Below are 27,531 nucleotides of genomic sequence, written 5' to 3' on the forward strand. Positions count from 1 at the left end.
TTCCCAATAATGAAAAAAAATCTAAATCGGTTCAGTTGTTTCGGAGGCTTTAAGGTACAAGAAACAAAATGTTTCTATTGAATGTTTCTATGTGACTATTGAAGTATAGATAACTACTACATATTTAATTCACTAATCTTCCACAGATTGTCGCCGCGGCCAATCTCTCGTAGTGTGGGCGATATCAGAAGGCAGACAGGCGGCTCGAGCAGTCGACACATACCTCTCCGGCAAGTCTACACTCCCGGGACCCGGCGGAGTTATCTACGACCATTGAACAATTTAACTCGCCGAGTATGAGTCATAAGTCGTATCGATATGTAGGTTGGCACATCACTAAGTTATGTAGAAATATGGTATTCTGACACGGGTTTCATGTCTGAGTTTTCGAAAAATCATTGCTAAAGAGATAAGTTCAGATCGTTCAAAGTGTAAGGGTGTGTCCTACGTGGGTGTATCAACGTAAAAGCGATACAAAGATTCAAAAAAATCGACTGTGTTATTTTCGCGTTAAGGACACATCATAAGGCATGGAATAAGTAATTGAAAATTATTATTTTATTTTCTTCAAAGGCTAGTGCTAATTTGGTATTGTTCTAATTTACATATCGATATCTTGTAACCTCGTACTCAGCATTCAGGATTTGACGTGGCGATCATGTATTGACGCTACTATACATATTAGGTCCTGTCCTTTACACAATGGGCGATAGAAGGCTCATTGTGTATAGCGGTTTTATATCAGCACAACTTTGTGACGGAGATGTAATATAATATCACTTTATATTCGCGTCCCAATGACGACTGTATGTTTAAATTGAGATTATAAAATGTTAAGAACAGTATTTAATTTCATTCAAAAAAACATCATTTCAAGGTTTTGTCCATGCAGTCGTCAAAATAATATCTTATATCAAACATAAATTTGCGTTGTTAGAACATTAGGGCATAGACCCGCTTCGATATACCAACGTTAACCAAAACTAGATCTTATTAACAACTGCGTAAAGTTGAATTTTAATCAATGTTATCATCATCAAGTTCCATCAATGTATAGTCGTTGAATATGACGTTTTTATATTTAAATTATTTATTTAGTTAATCAATTTGAACGGAGCGACAATAATATTTGAAGCTGCATTGTAATTTAAATTTTGTTTATCTAAAATCATTATGAATAGGCTACCGGATAGATTTTTTTGTAGCTCTAGAGCCGATTAGTCGCAAAAAATAATAAAATGTATTCCAAATAATGGAAACTACGAGCATTTTAATATTTTGAGCGCACCTTATTTACGAACAACGTTATAGATTTTGACAAGGATGAAGTAAAACATTTTCTCAAAAATAAATTGAAATTAAACACTTATTTAAAAATAAACACTAGGTAGCCTATTTCTAAGCAAAAAAAGCCGAGAACACAAAACAATGGTACTCGGGAAGACTTACGTAATTCTGACGTACATTTTGTAGATTGTCGAATACTATTTTAAGATCTTAATTTTATTTTAAGATACCATATTATTATACTGTTTGATATAATCGTTTTATGTGTAATCACATTCCGTTTTTTAGACTTTTTGGTCGTTATTACGTTTTAGAGAGAATTTTCATTAATTATACATATCTCATGCCAAATATTGTTTTGGTTACGCATAGATTCGCATCAAATCTATTATTTACAATGAGACGATGAATAAAAAAATCTATGACGTCAACGGTAAATTAAATATTGCCTGCTCTTCTTCGCAAAAAAAGAAGAATCACAAGTAGTTTTTTTTCTTGTGTTTGAAAAGTTATATAATCATTATTTTACTTTTGTGTTGAGTTAATGTCCATTACAGCCTTTGCTCAGTAAACTAATTTACCGCTAAATATTTGATTGTAATGTAAATTTATTTTAATAGTAATTATATTTACCCTAAATTGGGTACACTATTGTATTACATTCATCGTTTCATTGTAAAAAAGTGATGTGTTTATAAAATTACGTTATAATATCAATGATTGTGAACGGATAGTGATCTCTCGTGTCATATAAACTGGATACATTGTTGGTTAAATTATATATGTTTTTAATGTTATTGTTTTAGAGTGTACGGCGTGTAGTCAGTATTCTATGTGAAATGTATATTATTATTGTTGTACGAAGCTTATAAGTGTTACTAAACGGTCTAAGCAAAAGGAACTATTAATCTTTCTGCTCTATCTACAAAAAATCTACTTTTTCAAAAGATCAGCACTAGTTAAAAATCAACAGCATTTATCGAAAAGTTAATAAATAATAAAGCTTCTAACAAATAATACACCTAACTTTTGAGCAGTTAATATGTATGGTATTTACGTAAATGTTTTAATGTGTTATTGTATATTTAGGGCTAGTTACACCATTGATCGCTAAATTAGGTAACACTAAGTATGTTAAAAAATGTACGTCACTAAACATATTTAGTGGTTAATCAATTTTTTGTGAGCAATGGTGCAATTGGGACTAAAAATAAATGTGTTATTGTAATAATATAATTTAGTTTGAACTGTGATGTAACTTACAGTGATGAGATTAATTTAAAATAAACGAAATTATAAACGAGATGTTCTTGGTATGTGTAGAAGTTCCTACGTAATCGAATAAGTTTATTGTCTCTTCAGAGTGTAGTTATTTTCCTAGCTTACTAGAAAATTATTTTCCAAGTTTATAAAGTTACGTAGAATCTTTTCAGCTTTCTGTTTATGCTTATAATTACAAAATATTGAAAGTATCGGTACCTAAATATCACAATTCTGTCCATCTGAAGAGACTATTCTTGTATAATTAATTATAACACACATTGTAAAAACGTGTAGTTAGCAATAAGCTGTAATTGTTTCATTGTTTAACCAATTTACTGTAAAATAGTGTAACATCTAAAATTCTCATCAAGTCGTTTTTTTTTAAGTTTCACAAAATTATTTAAAAATATATTTAGTATTTAATTTAATGTTCCTTTGTTAATTTGATTTTATTTTGAATAAATATTTTATTTTAATTTTGCCTTTCTTATTTTACTTTTTTTACTCACCTACTTACGTATTTTTGTCGTAGCCCAAGTTATAAATGTCATCATTAACTTGATTATGCATATTTTAATTGGATGCAGTAGGTATTTTTTTGAATAAACTATTTCAAATCTGAAATTAAATAATTTGTACTAGGTATGTCAAACTGTGTTGCTTAAATCCTGTTCCGCTTGTTAATGGATTAAAACATTTTGAGACGTAACATTGACGTCAATCTAACACTTAATATATTTGTGAGTACTTAGAATTTTCTCGAATGATGACTTATAAGTAGATGATTAATTATAATGCCTGAATCAATTAGTTTCTAAACAACGCTTACGGTCTCGCGTCAATTACTGAACTTCGCCCAAAAACACTCGAAATTTCACTTGTACGCCCTTTTGATAGTAAAAAATATTTAATGTGTATAATATTTAGACAAATGTTGACGAAATTAGTCCTTTAGATATTAGTTTGTTGAAATTGTGGAAGATATGATATGAATTATGATTGACAATAATAAATGTCTATTAGGAACCGAAACATGTAACGAATATTGTAATGGAGAAATAAATATTTCAGCAAATATGTGTTGTTTTTAACTGTCTTTCTTAGTTTCACCTCAAATGCCCTACAAATTTTTAATTTAGGTTCACTGGTGCAGATTATTAAACTTAGGTTCGCGAGATTAGGAAACAATATCTACAAAAACCCAGGAGACGATTTAGAAAAACTTTCCTTCCTGACATACTCTGAGCAGAAAACAATAACATAGTATGGGGATTGTATTTTGGACTGCAATATCAATGTTAACTCACAGCTATTTGAAATGAGAGCAACAACTTAGGATAAATGCTGTTTTTTTTCTGTAAACCAAAACTAATACTTTATACCTTTTAGATCAGTAACGACGCCTTGATAAAAGTAGGTACTGTAGGAAAAGTTACTTTTACCATTGTACTGGTTATCACTGATTTGAAAGGAGTCAAGCTACGTTCAGCAACTTCGACTGGAGAATTGAGAGGAAGTTTTAAATCAGATGAATTAATTCAATACATGATGATGATCTTTCAAAAGAAGGCAAGGATCGTCGTCAAGAAAAAGCAAAGCAATTTCCCAGCAGAGTATTTACCTAGAGAGAGAGTATTAACTATTCTCTCTATACTGAGAAAGTGTTTACCTATATTAAAATTTCCTAACAATTAACATAATCGAAGGCAACATTGAACACACGTTCACACACCGTTTGACTAATTTCTGCCCATAATTAATGTGACATAATTCATATTTAATAACTGGAATATGTGTGCAGAATATTCTGAATATTGTAGGCACCTTAGAATCCTATGAAACTGCTTTCAGTCGGTTTTGTGATTTCGGTGAGAAAGCTTTTCTCTGTGGTAATTATTATTGACAAATTGGTAAGTTGTAAACTTATGTGCTTATTAAACACTAGCTTCCGCCCATGGTTTCACTCGCACTTCAAATAAATCCTCTTATGATGATGTAAATATGATACCTATTGAAATATTAAAGCAAAAAATTGTCTTGTCGGTGACTTCCGAAGGAATGGTGCCGTAATTAAGTAATTATAAGTAATTTATCTACATGTTTAATTGCATACTGTGATAGGTAGATTTCCATAGCTTTCTGTAAATTTCCACGAGAATATTAAATAAGGAAAACTAAAACTCTTCCATTGATGTCTAAATCAATTCAAGAGTTAGCATTATTAGGTGCAAAATTAAATATTGATATAGTGTAGGTGCGTAAAGCGCGTTTTTATCACAAAAATATGGGATCAATATTATCGTCAATATACTTATGATGACGCAATTCATAAGTCACCGCTAGTTTCCTTGTATGTTTTTATATAATTCATTCATAGTTAGGAATCACAGGATTATCTTGTAGCTACATCATGTTGTGCCAAGGCACATAGCCTTAAGAGTCATAACCATACCTATTTAGGTTTTCATGGGATCTCTATCCTCTAAAAGCACTATGGGTACTTACTACTTAGAGAACTTCACTATCGTCGATGTTGTGTCCTCCACTTTTGTTTCGTTGAGACATTATCATTGGGAGAACCAATACACCTAGGTAGCTGGATACCTAAATAAATATCTTATAAAAATTACAGAAATATGAAAGCAAAAGAAAAGATGCAAGCCCTGTATCAAAAAGTAGATGAGAAGTTCTATGAACAGTTTGGATTTAAAATTAAGGAAGCGAGTATGGATAAACTGGTGGATTACATGTATACTCCCAAGGATTCCTCCAGTTTGGCTGTCACGAGGATTCTATTTGGTAAGTTACCGAGTCTTGTATTTTCTGCAAATAATATATGCCTAATTGTCCGGTTTGAGTAATCAACCGCACCGGCTTCCTATGTGATTACTGATTTGTCATTTTATTGTCTTTCGATACGTATATCTTTCTATGACTCTTCAAATCGTACCAAAAAAAACAAACGTGTCAAACAACCCAAATTACGCAGGTAAGGGATCCAAATTGTATACCATAGGTAAGTAAAATACCTGAACCTAACAGAAGTTCAATCGCTACCACCATAATCCTTACCTTATACCACCTATCACAGGTCTAGCAATGCTGTTCGATATCCCTGACGAGCGAGGGGGTGCTACAATGGACAAGCGCTGGGGAGACCCCAACACCTGTCACTTCCCGCTGTTCCCGGGGCTGACGGCTGTCGGCATGCCTTATATGGCACTGGTATATGCGGCCTTGTGGATCGGTAAGTAGGTAGCAGTTGATGATGATACAAGAAAGATGGTAAGAGGTCTTGATTAAAACCTCATGGACTAAAATAGTCCCCTAGATTTTTTCCCAAGCCCTTGAATATGCTTTAAGTATCTAGGTAGAGATAAAAACTCATCAAAGTTTAAATAACCTAAATACAATTGAGTCAGTTGAATATTTGGAAAAAGGACTCTTTAATAAAACCCCAAGAAAGGTAGTTATAGACCTTAAGAACCGCTACCGAACAAAATAATAAATTCGGCAAATACGAGGATAAATTAAGACTGTTAGGAAGTTATTTCTTCAGCAATCAAAACAGTCACAATAAACTCTCGTTTTCTAGGAGCGCTATGCATAATGCTTGGCTACAAGTTCCGCATTACCGCGCCGATGTTCACGATCTGCTACTGGTACCTGCTCCTCATAGAGAAGTCCTTCTGGAACAACCACAGCTACCTGTTCGGACTGGTTGCTTTGCTACTCAGCTGTACGGAGGCTGAGTGTTATTGGTAAGAGTAAAACCTTAAGTTAAGGTCTTGTTCTTGTATTTGAGAACTGGTATTTAAATTATGACTTATTCTTCCCGTGAGCGGTATCGGTAACGAATATAAGTGATTTACCAAAGGAATTTCGAAGATCTATGGCCCGTCCCAAAACTAGATTAAGGTATGTAGTTTTGAAGGGTATGAAGGAGTAACTGAAAGTGACGTTGTAAGTAGAGCGAAGAGGAGAAGAATAATAAGGAAATCATGAAGGATACATAGCAGGAAAGAGAGATCAAATGAAATCATCATTTTACGTAGTCCTCTTTCTTAGAATCGTAGTTCCTCATGAAGGCTAGCAAAAGTTTACTATGAGCCAGTAACGAACGTAATGTACGTACGTAATTTTTAGACTGACCTCACAAAATATAGGTACCTACGGAGTTATCGACTCCTAGACTTGTGACCAAATCTAATGCTAAACAGTTTCGTCTTCAGGGGGTAAGGGGGTAAGGGGAGAACGGTTACTAAGATCAAACACCGACCCAAAAGTCAACCTCACCTGCACGCGCCGTAGGCGGCGGTGGCCGACAGGCAGCCGTGGTGCTCCCTGCTAGACAACAGACGAGGCAATGGCGACCGAGCAGTGGCGGGATAACCACACACCTGGATACCGGGTGAGGCTACGGGGGCCTTGGGGTCAAATAACCCCTAAAAGAACCGATACAGAAGGCAACGGGAAACCACTGTATTAAAAATCCCAAGAGAATCATGGAAATGTCAGGAAACGAGATTGTGTTGCCTAGTGATCCGCGTAGCGACCGGCGCCATGAATTGTCCGGGAAGCATGGTGTGAAATCGGCTACCGGCCAGGCTGGTGCAGGCAACCAGGCACCCCCTGGAAACAATGATACTGGAAGGCCAAAAATAAAACTGCGCAACAAGTTCCGCGTCGGTACCTGGAATGTCCGAGGCCTCCAAGCTGCAGGCAAACTGCGAATTCTTGAAGCGGAACTAGAGCGGTGCAACTCCACTATTACCGGATTAAGCGAAACTCACTGGAAGAACAGCGGGCACTTTGACACCGAGAAACACACCATTTATTTCTCCGGTAATGAGAATAGCAGCTTCGCTGGAGTAGCTATAGCGATACCGAAAGTGTGGAACGGTTCTGTTTTAGGCTATGATCCCATAAGTGAAAGGATAATGTCGATAAAGCTGAGCGCATCACCGACTCCGATTAACATTGTCCAGGTTTATGCACCTACTTCCGCCGCCAGTGACGGTACTGTTGAGGATTTTATGCGCAGCTGGAAACTTGCATCGCTAAAGTACCAAATAGGGAACTACTGATAGTGCTTGGTGACTTCAATGCGAAGGTGGGCAGTACTAAGGCGGATATTAACCTACGTAATATAGTTGGAGAGTACGGGTTAGGAGTGCGGAACGAAAGAGGCGAACGCCTGATACAGTTCGCGGCTGATAATAACCTGACTATTATGAACACAGTCTTCAAACATCACTTTAGACGACTGTATACGTGGACTAGTCCAGACGGCAACTACCGTAATCAGATCGATTACATCATGATCCGATCAAGATGGCGAAGCTCAATATCTAATGCGCACACATTACCGGGAGCAGACTGTCTCTCAGACCATCAGCTGTTAGTGTCTACCCTGAAGATGAAGTTGCAAAACACAGTAGCTAGAAGAACAAAACAGCGTTTGCAAATACTGGACAAGGAGGCTTTTGCTAAAACACTCCAAGATGGACAGCACATGTGGATGACCGATAAGGAGAACAAAACACCAGATTCTCTGTGGCAGTCTGCCAAAGACTACATTAAAAATTCTGTGCAAAGTCCCAACCGAAACCAGTTTGTGATAAGCGACAACATTGGATGTCCGAAGATACGTGGAGATTGGTCAACCGACGACGTGATGCAAAAGCCAACGGTGCCAGCATAAAAGAACTAAATGACTTGGGTTCCGAGATTCAAACTGCATGTCGCAGAGACAGAAACTCAGAACTTAAAAACATATGCACTGAGCTGGAAAGACACTCGCAAAAGTTTGAAACCAAGGACTTGCACATGAAAATAAAAGTCATCACGCGTCAATTTAAAGCCAAAACTTGGGCGGTGGAGAATAGTGCTGGTGAATCTGTTACCGACATCAAACTGATTGTGAAAGTATGGGAGGACTACTGTAAGTCCCTTTTCACCGACAGTCCCAATGCAACAGACGCTACAATCAGTTATCCATCACAACGGGAACCCTGCATATTAAGAGAAGAGGTAGCTGCCGCCATTAAACATCTGAAGCGCGGTAAGGCAGTCGGCGTCGATGAAATACCCATTGAAATAATCAAGGACATGGGCGATATCGGTGTAGATATCATGCATATCATCTGCACAAAAATTTGGGACACTGGAGAATGGCCAAGAGATTGGTCAAAGTCAGTCTTCATACCACTCCACAAGAAAGGATCGACGAAAAAGTGTAACAACTACCGCTTGATCTCCCTAATATCACACGGAAGTAAGATACTGCTACATATCCTGAACACAAGGCTGCAGGCATTCCTGAACAGAGAAATTGCTCAAGAACAAGCTGGTTTCGTGAAAGGAAGAGGTACACGCGAGCAAATTCTCATCTTGAGACAGATAATTGAAAAGAGTAGAGAATTTAATAAACCCTGTTTCTTTGCTTTGTCGACTTTCGCAAAGCATTTGATACAGTCAAGTGGAGTAAACTCTGGAATATACTCCTAGAAATGGGTGTACCGCAACATCTAGTGTATCTCATCAGACGATTGTACGAAGACGGCACAGCAGCAGTCCAGGTAGATGGGGTTGACTCAGCCAATTTCAAGACGCAGGCGGGTGTTCGGCAGGGATGCATTCTCTCCCCGTTGTTGTTCAATATATACACAGAATATATCATGCGCAAGGTGCTAGATCAGTGGGATAAAGGGATATCTTTGGGGGGTCGCATGATTTCAAATCTCAGGTACGCTGACGACACTACCCTTCTCGCTTCCTCACTACCTGATATAGAAAACCTTCTCCAACTTCTAGAGTGTACCAGTCTTGAGTATGGCTTGGCTATAAACCGCGAGAAAACCAAAATGATGATTGTGGATCGCAAGACCAATAATAGACCAGAGATCCACAACATTGGTAACTGTGCAGTTGTCCAGAGCTACATATACTTAGGCTCTACCATCAACAACACCGGAAGTTGTGAGGAAGAGATACGAAGGCGATGTGCTGTGACGCGTTCAGCTGTGGAAAAGCTCAAGAAGATCTGGAGAGACAGGCGCATAACCAAAAATACCAAGGTCCGACTGATGCGGTGCTTAGTCTTTCCTATCTTTCTATATGGAGCTGAAACGTGGACTATTCGTCAAAAAGATCGCAGCAGAATAGATGCGTTGGAGATGTGGTGCTGGAGGCGGCCACTGAGAATAAGCTGGACTGAACACCGCACTAATGTATCCATATTAAAAGAGCTTCACATCAAACAAAGACTTTCTTCGATTGTGCAACTAAGAACACTTAAAATGTTTGGCCATATCATCCGCAATGAAGACTCAATGGAACGATTAGTTGTGCAAGGGAGAATAGAAGGACAGCGTCCTCGTGGACGATCGCCAACCAGATGGACAGACCTCATAAAATCTGTAACATCAAGCTCAATTGTGGAGTGCGCACGGAACGCCACCAGCAGGGAAAAGTGGAGAGAAATCGCAAGGGCAGCCACCAGAGACAATCCATGATCACGACCACTCTGCCAAGAGTGTCCGATTAAGAAGAAGTTTCGTCTTAGTGACAGTAGAATTAAAAATACCTAATTTAGGCTAGACTAGTGTCAATGAACTTCCTATTTTTACTTGAATTTAACTTTTAAATGAATATACTTTTGCTCCCTCAGGTCATTGGACGCATACCTTGACCCAAGCAAGCGGAAACCTACAGTTCCATACTGGAATTATTTTGTACTGAAATACCAATTCTTTATACTGTACTTCATGGCTGGAATGAAGAAGGGAACTGCTGAATGGCTTACTGGGTATTCCGTCCAGAATCTTAGCGAACATTGGGTGTTTGACCCTTTTAAGTAAGTTTAAAACTTTTTATTATTGTTTTCTACATCTTTTTGCTATTGCATGAAGATTGCTCCTATTATATTGTGTTTGCCCATTTTCTTCGCTTAATTACTTTGATTAATGTAGTCTCCATCGTAATTTATTTCAAAGTAAACTTTGAAATAAATCGATGTGTGTGATGTGAAATCAGTTAGTCACCTTAGTAAACAAGAGATGGTAGGTGACAGCACCAACATGGTTGCTAGGTACTCAAAGATACTCTACCTACCTCAATTAACACCAAATAGTTATCACACAATTGGTGCGTGTTTAGCAATTCATCAGTAATCAAATACATACAATTCATCACCACCAGAATTTGCAATTCATTAAACCAATCCTTACTTAGGCCTACATCGTACGAAAACTACAAAAAAAACAAATGATTCGCAGATACTTCCTAACGGTCCAGCAGACAGATTACCTGGTGGTGCACTGGTTCGTGTTCGTCTTCGACCTGACGGTGGCTCTGTGGATGATGTGGTCTATCACCAGGCACGTGGCCATGGTGTTCTGTGCCCTGTTCCATCTGATGAACAGTCGCCTGTTTCGGATAGGTTGGTTGCTTAGTGTAAAATTGGTGAATATGGATTGTTTTATGAAGAGTTTTATTGTGCTGCTTTACCTCATTCATAGATGATATATTGTAGATGATGATATAGCCTTAAGCTTCAATGGGTCTCTATTTTGTCAGACATTTTTGTCCCTAAAGTTTGAAGTCGATCGATTCTATCTTCTTAATTATTTTTCAGGAATGTTCCCATGGGTCTGCCTGGCTACAATGCCTTTATTCTATCCATTTGATTGGCCGAAAACAATCGCATCATACGCTTTCGACTATTATACTAAAGTCAAACGTAGTGTTTGCAACAAAATTCAACAATACAGAAAGAACTCCGATTGTGACTGCAATATCAACAATTCTGATAATGACAAGGAAGAAGATAAAACTATGAATGTTGATGAAAAAGAAGATTCGTCTAAAAGCAAACAAATCATCAAAAGTGCAGAAACAAATACTGAACCTGATGACAAAGTTAATGATTGTAATGAAAAAGCAAATATCGACAACGTATTTGATCAAAATGAAGACAAAATGACTAAAATAGATGAACAAAAACCTACAAATGAAAGACCTGAAAGTAGTAGTATTGAAAATAATAACAATAAAAATAAAGTAACAATATACCTAATTTTCTTATACGTTTTCATTCAAGCGTTTCTGCCGTATTCACACTTTATAACAAAGGTAAGTAGAATAACAATCATTGAATAGATTTCTAAAATTATTTACATTCCTAATTTTATTGCTAAGTTGGCAATAGTTTATTTATAAATAAGCAATTATTGGACAGTTGTTACCAACTTTAACTCATTGTCAGGTCGTAGTTAATTGTCAATAGGTAATGGATTTTTTAGTGCCAGTATTAAAACATAATCTTGCATTGAGGTAATGGTCTAATCCGAACATAAATTACAAACCTGTTCTTTTTGAGACAACTTTTATATTTATTGAAGGCTTACTAAGGCTACCAAGTTCTTCAGATTACAAATACAAATACTGTGCCACTATTGTGGCACATAGGTAAACAGTGAGTTGTTACATGGTTTTTAAAATTGTACACAGCTATGACCCGCCATAATGGCATACAATAATTTTAAGGTAACAATTTCTAACATACGAATTAGAGGATACGACTAAGTTTAGCTGGATATGGCCGGTTACAGCATAGTGAATTACACATTATGTAATACGCACTCTTTTGTACTTTCCTACTCATTACATCGAACACTTTTTAACACGCTTTGATTTTGTACCCTACATGAAATACTATGAAATATAAATATTAAATTCTATGAATTCCCTCCTCGTTGCTTTGAAGTCGAACTTACATAAAACTAAAAAAGGGAACATGAAAAGGGTCATTTCAGCTGCAAGTAGTATTAAATCCGTGGGCGGTAAGCGTGGGCGTTTAGCGCTGAAATTTCTAAAAAGCTTTTGAGAATATTTGACCTAGAATCGCCACTAGCGTGCATAGTGCAGTCATTGAAGCATTATTGCTACGATTTTTTTTACTGTGAACCGATTTGCATGAAATTTTGGAATTAGGTTCATCTTACCCTTAACTTCAAAGGTGAATATGATTTGAACTCCGCCACCCCCCCTGGGGGTGGTTGACACCCCTTCTTTGGGGTGAATATTTTTTTTGCAAGATAACCTCGGATATCGATAGAAGACCTAATTTTAAGCTAAAGTTGTCTTTAAAGTTTAAAAAAAAATCCAATACTTTTCAAGTTATTGGCAATTGAAAATTCGCAATTTTTCACGTTTTCATCGGTTTTTGCAAATATCTCCAAAATATAGGTTTTATCGAAAATTATAAAGAACAAAATTGTAGCAGGTAAAACAACGAACAATTTGTTTTTTTATAAAAGGTCCTAAGTGCAATATTAAGCTAGATATTAAAGATCAAAGCCGTTTTTTATTTTGTCTGAAATTTAATCGACGTAGTTTATGCCATCTATTATTTTAGTAAGTTGATCAATTTACCAGTTTTATTATTTTCCGGTGACATATATACACATTACAATAGTTGTGACTCTTTATTATACTGCCTACTTTCACATTGCTCCAAATATTGACACTGAAGTTTTCAGTTACTAAGTAGAAAAAATATGACAAGTTTTGGACCGTAACTCCTTCAATTTTCATGCTATCACAATTTATAAAAAACCACTGTAAAAGTAATTAAGAGAGCTACAACATCCATCATTGCAATATATAGTAAAGAACTTTTTTCTAAAACGGTGATGGGTTAAAGGGCTTAAGAGAGGCTGTGATTGCGCTGCCACGCGCTCTTTAAACAATCATATCTCCGTCAATTTTTGTTCGACAGAAAAAACAAACAAACCAAATTGTTTGTCAGAAAAATACCTAATTTTTTTATCAGTACACTTTTATACGTATCTGTCGTAATTTTTGAGATATTATGAAAAACAAGTGGGTTTTTCTTTAATTTGAAATTTTGTTCTTTTCGTTAATCGTGACTTTTTTTAAAAATATCTGTCCTGAAGCAGCCAAACTGATACTATCTATCAAACTCTTCATAATAAAGTTAATCCTAGGCGGAATACGATTAATTTAAAAGAAAAAATACAAGATGCTCCCCTTATTTGCAATACAGCTCACTTATTTTACGTGCAAAAGACTTTTAATAGTGCTCATCTTAAAGCTTATTTCAAGCACTACAAAACCCATTTGTATTAGAATGTATAAAATGCATCTACTCGCCGCTACATGGCATTGACCACAACGATTAAATTTCAGACAAAATAAAAAACGGCTTTGATCTTTAATATCTAGCTTAATATTGCACTTAGGACCTTTTATAAAAAAAAACAAATTGTTCGTTGTTTTACCTGCTACAATTTTGTTCTTTATAATTTTCGATAAAACCTATATTTTTGGAGATATTTGCAAAAAACCGATGAAAAACGTGAAAAAATTGCGAATTTTCAATTGCCAATAACTTGAAAAGTATTGGATTTTTTTTAAAACTTTAAAGACAACTTTAGCTTAAAATTAGGTCTTCTATCGATATCCGAGGTTATTTTGCAAAAAAAATATTCACCCCAAAAAAGGGGTGTCAACCACCCCCAGGGGGGGTGGCGGAGTTCAAATCATATTCACTTTTGAAGTTAAGGGTAAGATGAACCTAATTCCAAAATTTCATGCAAATCGGTTCACATTAAAAAAATTCGGAGGTTAGACCGTATTTTTCGCTTCAATGACTGCACTAGCATTACGAAACCTCGTTTTGGACTACCCGGGGGAATTTAGTCAATGGTCATACATAATTAAGTTTTTTTAAAAAATAAAACGCAGTATCAGATCTATTTAGGAAACGCCATCTGCAACATTCTAGATACACAGACATTATCATCATCATCATCATCCTCCTGCCCTTATCCCAATTTTATTTGGGGTCGGCGCAGCATGTTTTCTTCTTTTATACTCTTCTATCTATCATCTCGCAAGTAACATTCTTTCTAAGATACACACAGTATACCTACTCTCAAATATGAAAGACAAAATAAAACTCAATAGGTACTCTTCTAGGGCTACAATAACTGGACCAATGGGCTCTACGGCTACTCCTGGGACATGATGGTCCACACGTGGGACATCAGCTCCGTCGTCGTCAAAATCGTGGACAACGAAAGACAAGAGGAAATCTACATCGACCCCGAACTTTACACCCTCAACGACAGATGGTCCAAACACGGCGACATGCTCATTCAATACGCTCACTGTCTCAAGAACAATCTAGAAATAATGAAAAAAACCAAATTGCATAGTCCATCGAAGGCTTTGTCCAGCAATATCTCTATCTACGTAGATATCTGGTGCTCAATGAACGGCAGATTCGTCCAAAGAATGTTTGATTCGAAAACTGATTTGCTTAAAGCATATTGGTCCCCATTTTCTGAAGTTCCTTATCTAATGCCCTTGTTAGATGAAGCAGTTCATTGGAGAAAGGATATGGATGAAATAAGAAGCGAAGTCCATTCTTGGAGTGAACATAGCGATGTTATATTCTTTGCTGATTTTCCAGGTTGGTGAGAATTGAAGTTGCCTAAATACCTACTTATTAGTTTTAAAACGCATTAAGAGTTGGGGTTAAAAATAGATGGTGATGTGATTAGAGATTCTAAATTACCGGTGGTTCAGTCCCATATGGTCAAAAACAGTTTATAAATAAACTGCATATTTATTTTTAGGTACTTAGGTAGGTACCTGTCTACGTAATGTTTTAAAAATATACTGACCTCTCTTCGTCCAGTCTATTTTTGTCGCCAGTCAACATGTAATCCTATGTAGGTATAGGTACCTGAATCAGTATGCACCTAAGTACCTAACAAATGACTGTCTAAATAAATGTTTAAAAATAAGTAGCTAAGTACCTACTTATTTACCTACTATACCTACTGCACATTTACAGGTTACGACCAAGAAAAGTACATTCCACTGGAGCTTCAAAATGTCACGCTAACCGTCCTAGAAGGTCAAGTGGTGTTCGAGCCAGAGGTGACCACAAAGCAAATAGGACAGTCCTTCAAGCTGACCAATGGCCATCGCATTCACGTCCATTCTGGAATGTTCCACAGAGTTCTGAACGTCGGGAAAGATCCCGCCTTTTATATGTACACTTTCTTTAATGCAACTGATGTGAATTTAGATCAGAATAATGCCTATAACACTAAGTTGCCGATCTTTCGAGAACTTTTCAGAAGATTTACCAACATGTTCGTGTTTGGCAAGTTGGTAGTTAGTAATGTTTTTCAATTGTTTAAATATTCACAATGTAGCTCTTCTTGAATTATTCAGTGGTAAATTATTTCATGGCTGTATGCTTTATGTAGGTACATAAGTACCATTGTGTTTTGATTATATTCTCATTAATTTCTTTAGAATAGCTAAGTAATAAGGCTAAGCATGGATCAAAGTCGTGGATACACACATTAGATTTACTTACCACGATGGTAAAAAATGGACATAAAATAAAATGCGTTTTCTCATAAATCAGAAAAAGCTATTTATTATGCTGGCTTAAAATAGGGACAAAATCCCTACCTATTTTAATTACAGGTACAAATTATGTAACACATATTATAATTTTAATTTACTAGACTAAATTCAGAAATTCGTTATGTACAATACGAGGCAGGCCGCTCCCTGAAAAATGTGGAGGGGCCAGAACCAGAATTATTTAACCTTTCAAATAACGGTCAACACAAAAAAAAATATTCTATTGTTTGCTGAAAATAGGAGAACTTCCGCTGTTGAATAAATGTAACTATCCAAGCAAATGTACCAACCTTGTTTGTATAAGGTACCTACCACCAATAAGTACATACATGTTATTGTGATGTCTTTTGAGGTAGCATTGAACCTACTAGCACAAAATACATAGGTACAGAAGTCAATCTACATACAAAGCGCGTTCGAGTCACGCAGACATAGGTGTCTATGTGTGCGTGTTCACAGACGCGCTGTCTCAAAACAACTCAAAACAGTGCGAGCGCGGCTGCCGTTTTCTTGAGATACGCGCGTCACACACAAGGTAGATAAATGTGCACGCGTCTGTAATTTGACTGTAATATTTTTAATTTTAATAACAAAAGAAAAAGTAATAATGGAGCAACAAAAAGTCGTATTATAATTGTTCAGTGGACGGTTGTTTTTATACAAAAATAAACAGTGAATTGTCGTTTTTTTAGCCTGCCGTATTACCTTTAGTACCTATGTACCTACTTATTTTCTCATATTTCGATGGTTCGATTAATAAACGCAGTAGGTAGGTACAGTTAGGTGGGTAGGTAAGCCCCCCGGGGAGGCCTCTGGCCCAATGCCGAAATAAGTTTTGCTAGTGTCGACCCAGGCGAACGTGCCTACCTACCCTCAAAGATTATTACTAGTAGGAGTTGATAATTTTTGTGATCATGGCGAGAGTATGTTGTAAGGTAGACGAAATAAAACTCGCACATCAAGGTTTCTGTAGGCAGAAGCAAGCTTAGAACAGGGACTGTACCAGCCCATTACATACAAAAATATTTTTTTCACAAGTAAAGAGTAGGGTAAGTATATATGTATGAATAACAAAATTATAAATTGCGGTTTCTGAAAAAGTTCGGTATCTCGTTCAAACGAATTTCCGTTGAAAGTGTTTATTAACCTCTTGTATGCCACATTAATTTTTTGATTATTATTGGTTTATATTTCATTTTTCCTGTTTTATTCTCAACAATACATCAAATAATTAGATACGAGTACCACTACCACGTTAGTTTTATGCGCATAAAAAAGTTGACAACCCTAGCGCGACCGCCGAGTTTAGGCATGAAAAGTAAAGTACATACATGAGATTGACTTCTGTACCTATGTATTTTGTGCTACTAGTCATAATTTATTAGTAAGTGAGTTACATGACTCAATGTGTTATCGTAGCTTTCACATTTAAAAGTGTAAATTAAAACTACTTGAAATAATCCACACATTGTCAAGAATTTGAAAGCACGCGGGCTCGTAAGCCGGTAAGCTGCGGGTACGGGTGAACACGCGGGATAAACGGTATTGCCAGTCTTTACAATTTCTTAACAAAAATATAACATCATATTTCCGATCAAACTTTCTGTTATATAGACAAGGCAATAGCATTTATTAACACCCTGTCATTTTATTATGTAATCCCAAATAAAAATGTAATCCTTACAATCTGTAAGTAAAAATTAAAATCAAATGCTACTACACTGTGAACGCATCATAAACCAGTGTTGCCAATAGTGCAGAATATTTGTATTATGTAGTTTCTGAAACGTACGAAATAAACATGTTTGGATGTTTTTTTTTGTCTTTTCTTTTGTCCCACTTTGACCGATTCGCTTGCACACTGTAGATAGTAGTTAAAAATAGCTAAAATAAAGTAATACGCTACGTTAGGCTAATAATTTACCAAAAACAACCCCATCTTTTTGTAATAAAGCATTTTTATCGGGATTTATACAGAGGGTCCCATGGGATGCTAATGAAACTGCTGGCATATATAATAGATATGCCACTTTGGATGGAACCGCTAGCGGCAGCTATTATCAAAAATAATCAATTTACAAAATATTCATTTATATTTTATAATTTGACAAAGCTAAACAAACGCATGCTGTATAATTCGATTCGATACTGACTTATTTTTCCTATTAGATTTAAGCTTCTATGAAAAAAATTCTATCATTTTAATTTCTAGTATCTGACAACACTGCAGAGCGGGCGGGTGGGTTTCGTCTGTCAAATAGAAAATGAAGGCGACAGCGACAAACGGCGTGGCGTGAAACGAGTTCATTCATCTTTTCCTCTTGCCGCTGTGACGAGTCAAAGAAGTTCGGGCTCGAGCCGACGCCTCGTCACTGCGAATAAATAGTAAAACCGAGGACATTCCGTGATCATTATCGAAATTAGTGTCTGAAAGGTAGCACGCCTTGCCGCCCCTTCGGAATATTGACATTTTTAGTCATCTGTGATATAACGATACAGCGGTATCCTGTTATTCAATTTTAGGTTAAAAGTCTCGTGTGATGATCAGTGCAACATTATAGAAGTTTAAGGACTGTGCGCGCCCTCGTCTCGTGACCGGTGTTCAGACTGAGCTGTTAGAAAAGAAATGGAGTCCCCGGTGATGGCATACGCGTACGATATAACGCCGAATTACTCGTACATTTTCGAATTTGAAAATGAATTTATTCATACCGACTATCGGAAATGGATGACCGAAAATTGGACTGTGGCGTTTTACTACGTTGGAGTGTATATGGCGTTCATTTTCGGCGGTCAATACTACATGCAGAACCGACCCAGGTACGTACCTCATGCTTCCTTTGATCCCAAGTTCAGTGTTCCAGTAGCCCACTGGCGTCAATTAATTGACGTAATACAGGAAATAATGTAATCTGTTACAAGAACACATGTGGGCTTGTAATGTAGGTACACAGCTTGTTAATTCTGATAACATTTCTCATTTCCTTATCTGGAATTAGTCATTTTTATAATTAAAAATGTTGTGAATGGTTATAAATAGCTTATTAGTGTTCATGTAGCTCAGAGTGAGTAATAGAACTTTCTAAAATGAAGCCAATTTTAAAAACATCTGTAGTTTGTTCTGCTGTTTTCAATTAAATTTAAAACAATGTGGATACATGTAGGTGTAACAAATTATCCTTATGCTTCACATAACTAGGAGTGGTTTTAAACATGTTACTAGTAGAATCTCCATAGCGCACAAAACATAATGTTGTCTGTTATGAAATACATTCAAAAATTGAATTATAGCCTATTTATCATCTTATTTATTTATTACAATAAACGCATTAGAAAAACCAGTTGCATGATTATTGTTGAACATGTTACATGGACACTTGTACATTCATATAAAATTATCAATTTACTCAAATTGTAAGTCATGGCTGTATGGTAACCATGCCAATATTTCAATGTTTAGTTTATTAACATAACAATTGATTATAATTCTAAGTAAAATCAGTGTTTTATAAAATTCCTGTTTTATTTCATGATAAATCTCAAAGTTGGCTTAGTATTAAAATCTTTACATTACTACTTTCTTAACAACAACGGTAAAACTTATTTCTCATTAATTATGTATGTTAATTAGTATTACAATAGAAAAACGATTAAAGAAACAAAAACTATAAGTGTATTTTGTCTCAATTTGCTTTAAAAATAAGTTTTTGTTAATATTTTTAATGGTTATTACTAAAAACAACAACCGAGATCATCTATGGGTAAACTAGTAAAAAATATTTCATTATCAAAGCTATTTTGAAATAACAACAAAAAGTTTTTAAATACAAACTTTTTTGCTGTTTATAGTTTCTATTCAATGTTTTTTAAGAAGACCTTGCTTTATAGAATTCTTCAACTAAAATATTATTTCATTGATATCTAATAATCTATGAATCATTTTTCTATTCTGATGTTAAAAATAATCTATGACCTTTGTTTACCAAATTGTAAGCTATGATTCACTCACGTTTATCTAAAGCTCAATAGTATCAGTACTACTCTATGATAATATGAATATTGGGACACCATATCATATCATTTGGTCTGTTAAAAGATGTCCTACAATTTCCTTAATACAAAATATACCTCAGTTGATACTTTAAATGGAATACAAAATTTATCTGAAGTATCCTGAACCGAAAACGTAGTAACGTAAAACGTAGGTTGATCCTCAGTGACAAAAATATTGATCTGAATGCGTAATCAAAATGGACTTCTTTTTGCTCAAAAAATAATGAATCTGCTTGACTATAAAGTCAGCTACTATTTCAATATCTAGCCCATTCATTGTGAATTAAAGCATGCATCCATAATTCTTATTTAAATTGCCTCTTAGTCATGAAAAATCAGAAACAATGAAGTAAAAAATGGAGGTTCATTTGACTAATTAAATAAACAATGGTTTGATACACAATTGCAAAATGCGCTGATGTCAACATACTATTGCAATCTAGGAAATAGAATTACTACTTGAATGATATCTACGTCGAAAGATATTGGAACTTTTATAGGTATATGTAGTTCTTCCCCTGCCCCGTTCAATATTAGTTCATTTCATATATAAGAATACCAGAATTCCACGAAAGGCAGATCAATCGGAAAAAATACTCAGAAGTAGGTTTTAGGTATATTCTCATTCTAAGAAGTTAATAATTTGACATTTCAGAACACCGAGTTCGGCTTATTCTGACGTCATACTTATGCACTTTGTAAACTTTAGGTAACAAAGATACCAAACGAATTGGCTACTTAAATCTCTATAATAATCCACCTAATTCAATCCAAAAATCTACGATTTACATTTTTAACCAAATCACATATATTGTTAAGTAGGTATTTATGCTAAAGTACTTAAATACTGCCAAAATTAATATTCAACTACGTGCCATTTTGTATACTAATGTCTTGTGTGTTTAGTCTTTGAATCTAAAGCCGTGTACTGACCAACGTTACGAACGCCTACGATACATAATGTAACATGCTACATTGCGAGCATTCATGCAGCCAGTTAGTATCGAGCGGTACATTGCACGCTGACCACAAGAATGCTTGCCGTGTAACATGTTACATTACACCTTATAAAGTCTGTCAGTATGAAGGTACCTAGCCTTAAATCATCGTCAATCTCAACGTTGTCATTTGAATAGACTCAGGCAGTACAGTTATGCAAACATAACGGTAATTTCTTTTTAGTTTTTAGATGTAAACAACGGTTCCTTAAAATTTTCGCTGTGCAATTTGCAATTCAAGAATAGCTAGTATTTGATCTTTCACAAAATAATCGTCATCTTCTTGGTTTGTAAGTTGAAATTAAAATGCAAATACCTGGCCAGATAAATGTTTTATCGATATAATTTCTGATGAATAGGTTAACCTTTATATCTTATCCATAAAAAGTTAAGTGTCAATTACCACACGTGGATCATGTGCTGAAAATTATCATTTGTTTAATAAAATTACTGACCCGTTGAACCGCTGACTTGTAAAGTCAGGAAGATAAAATGTTGCTTCTTATGTCATGTTTGTTACATGTTATCAGGCCCGCCGTAAGCGGGCGTGCAGCGCGTGCACCGCACGCGGGCGGCACATCCTAGGGGGCGGCAAATCGAGCGACTTATCACGTTATATTAAAAAAAAACAATATCTTTTTACCAATTATTTGATTTCAATATTTCCAAACACAGCAATAGCGCTAAGAATATTACTTACACTGCCGGTTTTAGTTACATCTGTTGATCATTTTCAAAATTAAAAATAATTACAAACGATTTGAGATCAACAATTGGCGTAGCGTGGGGGGAAAGAGCAGGGGGGGCAAATGCCCTGGGCGACACTATTTAGGGGGCGGCAAAATTAAACCATAATTACGTAATAAAAATATTTTTACTAAAAATAGATGAGTAGATTAGCAATAAAATTTCAGAAAAACCGCCCTCGCTTTTGTCGTCCCCTATCAATTTTGATGGGTTCATCCTTTGCATCCCCAAAAAAATTCGCGCTAGCTGCGCTCGCGCCTCCATTTCAGATATCGCAGTCAGTAGCGGTTTTGGGTTGGGCGCGGTTGGGCGACGGCCCAGGGCGCCGGATATAAGGGGCGCCGCAGGCGCCCCCAACCTATCCTTGATCAGTATGTTACTCCTATTTCTGTTTTAAATTTCATCAAAGATTGCATCTTACAAGAACTGTATCCAAATGAATGGATAGCATCAGGGCCATCTTAACCTATGGTGCAGCGTGTGCGAATAACCCGGGCGCCGCGGGCTCAGGGGCGCCCAAGGCGAATTTGTGTTTAATTCGGCGTTAAATTTGAGAAATTATCGAAGAAACACTACTTTTATGTCCCAAAACTCAAAAATTTTCGCGCTCGCTTCGCTCGCGGTTTCCTTACTTTACGCTTCAATTTTTTATCAATATAGCTACTTTTAATGTCCCAATACTCAAAAAAATTCGCGCTCCCTTCGCTCGCGGCTTCTTCACTTCACAGTCGCTTTTTACTATATATGTTTAGGACTTTTAGTGATCCAAAACTCAAAGAGTTATGTACGTTTGGGCAAAATTTTAACTAATTTTTGTTTTGAGTTCTAAAATATTACAAAAAATTTCGCGCTCGCTTCGTTCGCGCAATCAGAAGACACATTCACGTGTTTTTGCATTCACCAACTGCACTGATCGCAATTTATCTTTGTTTAATTGTTGAGGCCTTCAATTCCGAAAAATCATTTTTCTCGCACGTCCGTTATAGCTTTTTGTTCACTTTGGCTTTTTATGGTATGTTTACTTCATGAAAACTCTAAGAAAAAAATCGCGCTCGCTTCGCTCGCGACTTCATGTACATTTGCACTTCATTGCACTGATCGCAATTTATCTTTGTTTAATTGTTGAGGCCTTCAATTCCGAAAAATCATTTTTCGCGCACGTCCGTTATAGCTTTTTGTTCACTTTGGCTTTTTATGGTATGTTTACTTCATGAAAACTCTAAGAAAAAAATCGCGCTCGCTTCGCTCGCGACTTCATGTACATTTGCACTTCATTTCTGTGCATATCTTACTTTTTGACTTTGCTTTGTTAATTTACAGTGGTTTTTATTTGTTTTGTGTCCATAGACTAAATAAATTTCGCGCTCGCTTCGCTCGCGCTTCCTTACAAATGAAATATGTCTCATGCGTTGATTTTTTCAACGGGAAACCCACAAAAAACCATTAATAAAATATTTTACTGAAATTAAACATTGCTGTAGATAATTTAAGTTCGTTAGTTTAAGTTACCTATAATCTGTTCTAATCACTTTGATATACATTATGTTGGTACCTACCCATTAATCACAATCTTTCAATACATAGGGGCCACTTGGGTAATGATTGCACTGCATTGATGCCCTAAGCAATTGCTTAGTCTGCTTATGGGCTAACCCAGGACTTCTTAGGTTACTCTAAGACTTGAGCATTTCAAGTAAATAAAAAGTTATGTGTAATATATGTTATGTACCTATTGCAATATTTATGTATCCAAAAGGAAGTGCATTTTCTGCAATCAGAGCGGTGCATGTACCTACATATTTTTTTCTGTTGGACAAGTAAAATGGATATGAATGGGCGGGTGGGTCCGGACCCCCTGGACCCCCCCCCCCCTTATATATTTTTTGACAAAACCCAGTATAATATGTAGTCGTAGGGCGGCATAATCGGTTTCGCACGCGGGCGAACAAACAGCTAGCGGCGGGCCTGCATGTTATGTCCGATACGAGTTTTGTAATCGTATGTATTTGGTGTAAATAAATCTATCTGTGAGTTTAAAAAAATAACAGATATCGTCATTTAAAATATTGACAAAATTTTGTAAAAAATTGTTGGGTATTGAATGGTAATAAAACACTGAGCAATCACACGTAAAACTACAAATGACGAAATAATTGTGCATGTAAACAATGAAAATGCCTTCAAAAAAATCAATAAATATTCATAACAAAGTGCTCGTTATTGTTTGCAACAAATATACCTAGTTAAAGCTAATATAGATTTACGTCATAATCAGAAATTGCATAGTAATTCCAAGAATCGATTGACGTACAATACATGTCCGAATCGAACTGTGTATATTTTAACTTTCACTATGACCGATGTCCAAAGACAATAAATGTTATGTAAAAGAACGAGTATCTATTATTTATTATACTCGTTCCATGTCCAAATTCTTCGCGATTTTGTGCTTAGCTAGAATGAAGCTCACTAGCTAACCCGCTAACACTCGTGTGGGACTAATGGATACAGGTAATGAAGATTTACATGTATCTTCATAATGGTCGACCATCAACCGGTCTGCCAAGCCTCGTAATTATAGGGGAAATCCATATTTAGCTGTGGAAATGTACAGGACCGTCCGTGTTATGTATACGACATTAAATACTTGCACTTTTATAACGCCAACTAAAAATATCAACTCAATTTAGTTGTGCAGCTGCATTTTCAAAGAGATTTTGATTAAAATCTTAAATAAGCGACGCGTTCTCTTTGAAATTGACTTTCATACAGTCTAGATTAGGAGCGTGTGTTTGTGATTACGTAAACATAAATTCGTTTTCGTAATAAGTATATTTGGTTATCTAATTTCTTATATGTTTACAAACTGTATTATGGTGGGGCGTGGGTGACCGGGACGCTCGGATGCCTGGCGGGTGGGGTGGCACCGGGGTGTATCTCATGAATGAAACTCCGCATCTGATCTGCAACGTTACGTAACTCAGTTTGGCACGCTTTCATGAATAAAACCGTTTTCACAGCCACATTGCATTTTCCACTCATTCATATTGCCCATTTTCATGATTTTACACAACTACGGTTTTATTTTTGGGAGCAACTTTTTCGAAGTATCGCTTTCGTTCGTCAGCAATTAAGTGAAAGTTTAACACAGTGAATACTGGTCTCACTTACACTGTTATGTATGACGTTGCATGTGGTCCGAGCCTCATATGATGCTCGCAAGAATATTGAATAACTTTGCATTTAAGAAAGTATTGTCCTATATTTTCCTAGACGGTTCAATGTTGCCGCTTGCCAATTTCACAAGCAATATTGACGGTGACAGTTGTAACAGTTTATTTTTCAAGTCATAGATTGCTTGTAATAATACTATAAAACAGTAACATGTGGGTCAAGGTGTATGTCGTCTATTTTCAGTGTAATCCGTAGGCTTAGAACGCATAACTCGGTGCGTTCAATGTTGCATTACGCTAACTACGAGATACTCCACTTAAATGGTACATTTGTGACGTAATCTGATGAAAGCGAGACCTATTGAACTTTAATTTAACCTTATTGGAGTACTCAGGGTAATTGGATTTGAACCAAGATTTATTTTCATAAATCAGTTTGGAACCAGTAATAATTCTCATAAATGAAACTTCGAAGTCGGTTCGTTCTCCCAAATGTACCAAGTACTGAAAGGCTGGAAAAATATATGTTGTAAGCAATGAAGATGGATCGAAAGATAACTAGAGTAATACCAAAGTTGATTTACGAGAAATCGGACCTCTTATGTTTTCTTTATGAGCTGACATTGACATCATATTGGGAGTCGCCACTATGGTTGAGTAGGCAAGCAATTCGACCAACGTAAACAATGTTTTTATTGCTCCGACGCCGCACAATATTCCTATTTAGATAATACTTGAACATTTTAACGAGAGTACGTTTACAATGCACTTGTGGAACAAACAATGCTAACAGATTCTTACGCTGAAGTGTGGTGGTGTCGAGTGGACCTCAATTGTGAGCTAAGCCTCTCGAAAACGAGTTTCTTTTCTCAATGACATCATTATTTGTAATGTTTTAACTTTTTTGGCATTTATCACCCCCGAGTGGATACCATAATTTCATAATGGTGAAAGATTGTATGAACCTTGAAACTGTCATAGAAATATTTTTTTCAGTAGTCATATTACGTAATGGCCAGAATGGAGGAGCATTAATCATCAAGATAAATAGTAATGGTTTGAAGCAAGTAGAATGCAACATTTTTCATTAACTATGACGTCAGTTCCCAGAAGTTCATTCGTGTGCATTCAAGACGAGTTTGGCCATGCCATTCATTGTTCGTGTGTATTTAATTTTGTATTCACCGAGTTTCGGCGGACTTTGTGTAGGCAGATATCGATTTTAGATATTTCAAGAAGTTATTTTTACACGCCTGAATTCTCGCCTAGACTTGAAGAATGTTAACCGTCTTCTAAGATTGCTCAGAAACAAATTGGTTTGTTAAATAATAATTTATTTTAATTAAGGGGCAATTAGTAACGCGTTACAGTCAGTTCACGCTCCAAAAATTGAAGTAGTGAAATTAGTAAGTTTTAGAGATTTGGCTAAATCATTCCGAATATTTTAATTGATACTTGTGTCAACGTATTAATTAAAAATCAAGATAAGGCAAAAGTATGAAAGAACTTATACCGGGATCTAATTGGTTCGACCAAATACAGCACTTAATTACCTCGGAATTCCGATAGTGAAATCAACAAACCACTTCTGAAATATTGAAATCTCTACTTCCAAATAAAATATGGAAGTAAACGCCAAGTAAATAGGTTTTTAACTATCACAAAATGTTTTATTCATGTCGTTAACTGGGTAGCAGTTTTTTGAAAACTGCCCAGAACTGTAATAGGCAAAAAATGTATCATAATTCTTTTGCGTCACAAGCAAAAATTGATCTTAAACAATTTGGTTCTAAAATTCATAAGTGCGTATTAAAATGTTCTTAAAATATGTCTGAACAGTTAATGGGTACAATTACAACTGGAATTTAATTGGAATTATTTTCACGCTGGAATTACATTCAATTTGTTTAGCAATTTGTCGATTTGACGTCAGTGGTCTTTGACCTTAGTAGTTGAGTGTTATAAATGGGTCTGCGATTTTCATTTATGTGCTTAAATGGGGTTTATTTTACTAGCGATTTTCATAATACTAGTTACCAAAATTTTATCTGTAATTTCTAGAACTTGAATTTTATCGTGGCCTGTCTAATTATTATTTTTGTTTTTGGCTTAATAATTACGAACATCAAGTTTTATGATCTGAATCCCAATTATTTTCTACGCAGACCAAAAGTGAAGCCAGTTTTACTCGAATACAGAGGTTATGCAGTGACCCGTGGACCCTCCACAACAAACACTTGATATTAATCGGATTAGAACTTGCCCGGATTAGAGTTAATCAGGTCATTCACCCCATTCCAGGGCCAATATAGTCATCGATATTGACATTCATTAGCTAACGACTTATCGACGATTAGGTGCCCACATTAATTTGCTATATTAAAGCTGTGGGCTGTCCTGCTTCGTCCAACGATTTCGAGAGAGACAGGAATCAAATCATATACAAATCATGTATTATTCTGCTTGACCCATATTTGTTTTTCATTCAGGGACGCGTGCAAACACGCTAATGAGTACAGTAAATATTAGATTTA

At 35.9% G+C, this 27,531-nt stretch overlaps 3 protein-coding genes across 3 annotated transcripts in view; all 3 read left to right on the forward strand.

Moving 5' to 3' along the window:
• LOC110374537 (uncharacterized) overlaps positions 1 to 3,026 on the forward strand; it is a 58,086-nt gene extending 55,060 nt beyond the window's left edge. The window contains exon 43 of the mRNA XM_064034250.1: positions 147 to 3,026. Coding sequence (XP_063890320.1) covers positions 147 to 277 — 131 coding nt within the window. The 3' untranslated portion in view covers positions 278 to 3,026. The remainder of the gene's footprint in view (positions 1 to 146) is intronic.
• A 2,161-nt stretch (positions 3,027 to 5,187) lies between these two features.
• LOC110374548 (vitamin K-dependent gamma-carboxylase) lies at positions 5,188 to 17,807 on the forward strand. Its single transcript, XM_064034507.1, has 8 exons — positions 5,188 to 5,349; positions 5,642 to 5,797; positions 6,146 to 6,311; positions 10,223 to 10,408; positions 10,830 to 10,993; positions 11,189 to 11,685; positions 14,557 to 15,052; positions 15,440 to 17,807. Exons 1-8 carry the CDS (start codon positions 5,205 to 5,207, stop codon positions 15,814 to 15,816), a joined length of 2,187 nt encoding a protein of 728 aa, XP_063890577.1. The 5' UTR covers positions 5,188 to 5,204; the 3' UTR covers positions 15,817 to 17,807.
• Positions 17,808 to 18,271: 464 nt separating this feature from the next.
• Baldspot (baldspot) overlaps positions 18,272 to 27,531 on the forward strand; it is a 56,982-nt gene continuing 47,722 nt past the window's right edge. Inside the window, exon 1 of the mRNA XM_021332310.3 lies at positions 18,272 to 18,846. Within this exon, the coding sequence (XP_021187985.1) occupies positions 18,653 to 18,846 (194 nt within the window). The 5' untranslated portion in view covers positions 18,272 to 18,652. The remainder of the gene's footprint in view (positions 18,847 to 27,531) is intronic.

The sequence above is a fragment of the Helicoverpa armigera genome, chromosome 4 (assembly GCF_030705265.1).
Source record: "Helicoverpa armigera isolate CAAS_96S chromosome 4, ASM3070526v1, whole genome shotgun sequence".
In the NCBI taxonomy this organism is placed as follows: Eukaryota; Metazoa; Arthropoda; class Insecta; order Lepidoptera; family Noctuidae; genus Helicoverpa; species Helicoverpa armigera.

Coding starts and splice junctions, on each gene's coding strand:
- LOC110374548 (XM_064034507.1), top strand. CDS start 5,205: ATGCAAGCCCTGTATCAAAAAGTAGATGAGAAGTTCTATGAACAGTTT. Junction 5,350..5,641: donor TGTCACGAGGATTCTATTTG/GTAAGTTACCGA, acceptor CACCTATCACAG/GTCTAGCAATGCTGTTCGAT. Junction 10,994..11,188: donor CAGTCGCCTGTTTCGGATAG/GTTGGTTGCTTA, acceptor ATTATTTTTCAG/GAATGTTCCCATGGGTCTGC.